Source organism: Lithobates pipiens, unplaced genomic scaffold (genome assembly GCF_037356315.1).
Source record: "Lithobates pipiens isolate NorthernLeopardFrog02 unplaced genomic scaffold, aLitPip1_a1.2 Scaffold_23, whole genome shotgun sequence".
In the NCBI taxonomy this organism is placed as follows: Eukaryota; Metazoa; Chordata; class Amphibia; order Anura; family Ranidae; genus Lithobates; species Lithobates pipiens.
Window position 1 is genome coordinate 289,622,884 of NW_027507785.1, and position 6,000 is coordinate 289,628,883.

General features: G+C 42.9%; 1 protein-coding gene across 1 annotated transcript in view; it reads left to right on the top strand.

Moving 5' to 3' along the window:
- STIL (STIL centriolar assembly protein) overlaps positions 1-6,000 on the top strand; it is a 64,645-nt gene that overhangs the window by 57,202 nt on the left and 1,443 nt on the right. Inside the window, exons 16-17 of the mRNA XM_077450291.1 lie at positions 3,066-3,322; positions 5,197-6,000. The exon at positions 5,197-6,000 is cut by the window's right edge and continues 1,443 nt beyond it. Coding sequence (XP_077306417.1) covers positions 3,066-3,322; positions 5,197-6,000 — 1,061 coding nt within the window. The remainder of the gene's footprint in view (positions 1-3,065; positions 3,323-5,196) is intronic.

Consider the following 6,000-nt stretch of genomic DNA (forward strand, 5'->3'; position numbering starts at 1 on the left):
AATGACATCGACAATTCTGCAAATGAGCAAATTTCAGTGTTTTTGGATTTGATTACATTATTGAATAATTTTTTATTATTATTTGTTATTATTTATAGTTATTTATTATATTATAAACTTTATCATACCCGGGATGTCTTTCAGCACCTAATATCAGAAATGATCATACCGCCAGGGAGGTTAAAGGTCAGCCTACTGAATGGGGGGGGAAAAAAAAGATTGCCGTAATAACACAAGTGATGTTAGTGCAGTGATCTTCCCTGCTGTGCTTTTGTATTCTGACAGGGGGAACCCCCTCCCTGCCAGAACACACTGATCAGCGCTGATCGGATGCTGGTTTTTAAAAATAAGCAGAAGAGGGCACCTCTGTCTAAATGCTAACTGTGTGAAAATGGACATTAATAGGATAAAATATATTGCCTCACTCTATATCAAGGGTGGCCAACCAGACAAAGACCAAGAGCCACATTTTTTACCAAGTTACCGCAAAGAGCCACATCATACGCATGGGCACACATGAACATCACCCCATCCCTTCCTCATACACACATACTTTTGCTCAGCTGGATTTATTGTAAATGTCGCACACTGTTTTAACACTACAAAGACCACAGGCCAGTCATTTTCATCAAGTCAGTAATCTTCCTTTGAAAGTACATCCATGTGACAGAAGACAGCAGCACATCCAATTTCCAAAATACAAATTGTCTTACAAACAGTGAACTGGTCAGGATAACAATAAACAGTTAATGGGTCTTCTAGCCTGAACTAGCAGTAAATTCTTCCAAAAAACATCACAGAAAGCATGCAGCACACACAGAGCTCTGGATAAATAAGTGAAAAGAAGCTGAAATGGTTAACAGCCAGTGTGTCACACTATCAACAGACAGAGAATGTGCTGAGCAGATCTTATCAGTGTGCAGGTAAAACAGCTATTAAAAAAAAAAAAAAAAAAAAAAAGTACAGCGCAAGACAGAGGGAGAAGGGAGGACAGATCAGTAACCTGCACACTGCCCGAAGCCATTGATTTCTGGAAGACACTGCAGCCAGTGTACATGTGACATTGCTTGATCGTGGGACATCCCTAATCCCCCCATCTTGTTCCCATTCAGCTAGCGCTCTGTGTGCTGTAGGACTGGTTTTGCTGTAGCTGTGGTCATACCTTCTTGTATCTCATCGTCTTCAGATACAATGTGCTTCTCCTTCCTCTGCCCCCCTTTAGCCTCACTCCAGCGCCTATGTATTCAAATGTGGCGGGCTGGGGAGGGTTACACTACCTGCTGATTGGCTGTTGATGTGTGGGAGGAACGGAGCAGGTCCTCGCTTATACTCTCATAAGCAGAGGAGTGCAGAGACTCGGGCTGCCTGTCACTGTAAACCTCCCTGAACGTAAGAGCCGAATGGAACCGGGCAAAGAGCCGCATGTGGCTCGGGAGCCGCGGGTTGGCCACCCCTGCTCTATATGGATGGTCCATGTACATGCCACCCTTGGGAGTGTGGCCATCAGGAGAACTGCAGAGAAAGACAGGTCAGTGGCCGGTGTGGGCAGAGTGGCGCTAGGAAGCGGCTGGACTACAAGCAGTTTGCAGCTAGATGGGGAAAAAAGTGAAAGCCGCTAGGTGCTGAAATGTCTGCCGCTCCAGAAGACTACAGAGGTTGGCAGGCAAGCGGCTGGTGTCACCCTAATGGCCACACTCCAAAGGGTGACATGCACACTGTCATCCATATACAGTGAATGCAATATATTTGATCTTTTTATGTCGCAGTCTACGTTTAGATGGAGGCGCCCGCTTCTGCTTGTTTTTTGTGCTATAGGCTCTCAGGACCTGGTCTAGGGGAGCTGCCACCATCTAATTGAATTCATTCATCTCCCTTTTGTTCACTATCCCACACTTCCTGACCCTGGTATCCATCAGTATTTCGCAGTAGCACTGTAGCTTTGCTTCCTTCTGCTGGTTTTCCAGCATGGCCATTCTGACAGAAGCCAGTTGAGAGGCCACCTTCTGTAGAATAGACAGCTGTACACATGACCGAAAGTTGGCTGGTTCCTTCTTAACTGATTGATTTCAGTCATTTTCGAGCTGCATTTACATGGCTTTCTGCTTTGATTTACTGCTGTTCAGGAGCATTGGGCTTCAGCAAAATGGCATCCTCCAGCAAGAAGAAACGGGAGCAATGCTGGAGGGAATTTACAGCACACACTAATTCTGGTAGCACAATGATTAATGTATGTTTCTTGATGTTCTTTCATTGTATTTTTTATTTATTTTTTCTTAAGTTTGTTATGGATAAAGTTTTGCTTTAAGGAGTGGTTGGAGACATGCTGAAGTAGACTTTCAGAGACTTGGGACATGGTGCATGAAAACTGCCACTACAGCCACTTTAGTAATTAATGCTCACACGTACCAAAGGACCACAAGTTCTGCAGAAAGGGGCCTGCGAGCCATTCACATGAGTCCCTCTGTCTCTCAGGAGCTTTTAAATCTATTGTTCCCAGATCAGCCATTTACAGAATGGAATACACGTGCGTACACATCAGTTTGGTCACGTTACAAGCAGGGCACTTAGAATATGTACCTGTCTCTTTATTGGGGTATACATTTCTTCCATCCTATAGAGTAAAGCTGGCCATAGACCAGGAGACCAGCAGAATTTTCATCAGTGTATGGCCCTCCATGTTTGACAGGAGGCTAACATTACATTGACTTTTGTCAAACTGACAAGTTGTAAAACATTTCTAAATTAACAGCTATAGCCCCTGATCAGTGTATTCTGACAACTTCAGGTCCCACTGGCAGAATACAATGTGGGGTGTTGGAGATTCCTCCATCAAACTAGTTTTGAGTGGATGGAACAAAGAAAATGAACCATCCAAGGCCAGAATAATCTAGTGGGAATTTACACCATGATCTATGACCTACAAGCTACATTACTATCACTGACATGGACCTGCTTCCCAGAAATCTCTAATAATAAAGGGTCTCAAACTCCATCTTTTGTTCCTTATGTACCGGTACCACACAATATACTCATGTCAGTCAATTTCATTTTATTTATTTTTCTAGACCCAAGTCAACAATTTTCTGAGGACCTCATCCTCTGCAAGTGAGGAGTCTTGTGAAAATATTTCCAGGGTCAGTTCTAGAGCAAGTGGATCTGTTTCGGAAAAGCCTCGGGAGTGTCGTCCAAGTGAGCACAGCCGTAGTGACCAACACAGCGTACAGAGGGCCACTCTAAAGCAGCTGAAGTCTCTGGGAGTGGAAATGAGCACTGAACCATCTGAAGTGAAGCTGAACAGTGGAGGCAATGCGGATAATGCATGGTAATTGCCATATTCTCAGTTCTATATTGAAAAAGGCTCTATAATTAAATGTTAACATAAATTAGAAGTCTGAGCTTGACGAGGGAAGAAACTCCACTGAAAACCAAAAGCTTTTACAACTTGGGCAAAGTCAGTAAGCATTAACTGTTAACTTTTATGTAGTCTTGCTATTATTACTTTGAGTGCACCTGCGATACCACAAATTTCCCATTTCCTGCCAGCCTGCTAAAATGGAGGAGCGCGGTACTCTGTGGGAGCATTGATATATTGTCAGTGGTCTTGCACGTCTGCACAATCTCTACTGCATTCCAGTTAGCAGGGAGCACTAGCTTTACTGAATTAAGAAAAGTAGTAGTGATTGCAAAGAATGTATCGGAACTACTAGTGGTAGACTGCTGTGCTCATACAGTCTTCTGCAGGCTGCTAGGAAATGGGAGTTTGGGTTAGCACAGGAGTGCTACTGAAGAACTAATAAAAGCAGGGCCGTCTCTAAGATTTAATGGTTTTATTCTTGCTTTGCCCAAGCTTTAAAGTGGTTGTAAACCCTTACAAACCACTTTGACCTACAGGTAAGCCTAGATTAAGGCTTACCTGTAGGTCCAAGAAATATCTCCTAAACCTATACGGTTTTTGCCCAAAGACGGGCACCGCTGTCTAAGGCGCGCAGGCGCACTGAGCGTGGCATCGTCAATGGTGAAGATGGCACGCGTGTCGGCTCGCGTGCGCGGCAGTGACGTCATCGCGGCTTCGCCGAATGACAGCGACGGAGCTGCGAGACCCCACCGAGAAGATGGATGCGCCGGACTACAGGGGACAGCGGTGACTTCGCTGGCTCCTGTGTCAAGTAAGTGACACATAGTGGACTACTATGCGATGCATAGTAGTCCATTATGCTTTGCCTTTGCAGGGAATGAAAGACCCTAATGGGTTTACTTCCTCTTTAAAAGCTTAAAGTCTAACTGAAGAGGCAGAACTTTTTTTTTTTTTTTTTTTTTGTATTTATTTTGAATAGGGTAACACCAGTCCGTTTATTTTTTGCCATCTGTGTCCCCTTATGGAGATTTCCTTTAACTTCCTGTCCCATAGCCAAACAGGAAGTGAGAGGAAATCCCTGCAAATTAAGGAAATCTCTTGGGGACCCCCATGGTCATCTGAACTAGTGTCCCCATTGGAATATTTTCCCTCTATTACTTTTTGTGGGGACAACCCAAAATGGTATTTTCCTTTTTTTTTACTTTCACTTTTAGATTTAATTGGGACAACGGCTGTAGAGAGCCTAAATCGGGGGCGCAGACCGCAATTAAAACTGACATATTCGAATCCCTCTATAGTCTATCCAAATAAAATAAAAATAAAAGTTTTTTGCTTTCTTTTTACGCAAACCACAAATTGATTGTACAGTTTCATTTTGATCCACCAATTATGTAGTACATAGGTCTGGCTGATAGGATAAAAATTGATGGGATAGTTCAGGTGGGTCTTCATAGTTTTGGTACATCTGATGGTAGCTTAAAGCCGGCCATTCATGGATCAAAACCCAGCAGTGACTGGCCGAGATTTCATCCATGTATGGGTAGGCTGTCATTGCTACCCATACCCATCCGTCGATCAACTGCGGCACAACCAGCCTGTCAAGTTTTTTTATTTTTTTTTTTTTTTTTTTTTTTTTTTACATGCAATTGCTACCAGGGTGTTCTGCCGGCCAGGAAGAAAGTCAAATCATCTTTTGGGCTGATTTATTCTACAATCGGGCTTTTTACAAAACGTAATATGTGGAGTGATCCATTTTGTTTGCTTTTTTTTATTTATTTATTTATTTTTTGAGATGTAATGAAATATTTTTCTTCTAATAGCATGTAATTCTCTTTTTGCAGTGTCTTGGCATGTATTAATCCTGATTCTGTCATCCCAAGACTAAACTATCTGTCATTTACAAATATTGGCTTGAGTTGCATTGTGCCCAGCGGAGTTGATTTAAGTATGGAGGCCAATGCAATCGCCTTGAAGTACTTGAGCGAATCCCAGCTGACCCAGCTGTCCCTAAGCCACACTAACCAGAACAAAGATGTGGACTCTTCCTCCTTTCATGGCCTTTTTTCTGGCAATTCTGAGAAGAGCATGGTAGGCCTAAGCCTAATTTCACCAAACAACATGTCATTTGCCACTAAGAAGTACCTGAAGCGTTATGCCTTAATTGAGAGCAACGACAGCAGTGATGAGGAGTTGGATCTACCTTCAGAAGCCGGTCATTTAGCTATGGTGCAGAGTGATAGAAATCAGGTTTTTCACAACTCATCTGACAAACAAATTCTGAATTCGAATTCTGAACCTAAAACCACTCCAAGAGCAACAGACAACACTACGGTTGAATTTGTATATCACCCAGAGGGAAATAAATTAAGAAATATTACAAATGAGATGCCCAAGAAGGCTTATCCAACTATACAAACATCTGATGAGGCACCTCTACATTTTCTAAAAGACATCAACCCTAGATCCAAGCTCATGTCAGGGAAAGCTCTGTTTAATGGTCACCATGATAAAGAGAATGGTCGAAACTCGCCACTTTTGAACACAGAAGACTCCAACTCATCGGGGAGAAAATTAGCAGGTCCACAAGGTTCTCTTGAGGAGATTTTAGATGTCAACCATCTTCGTCAGCTCCCCAAATTGTTCTA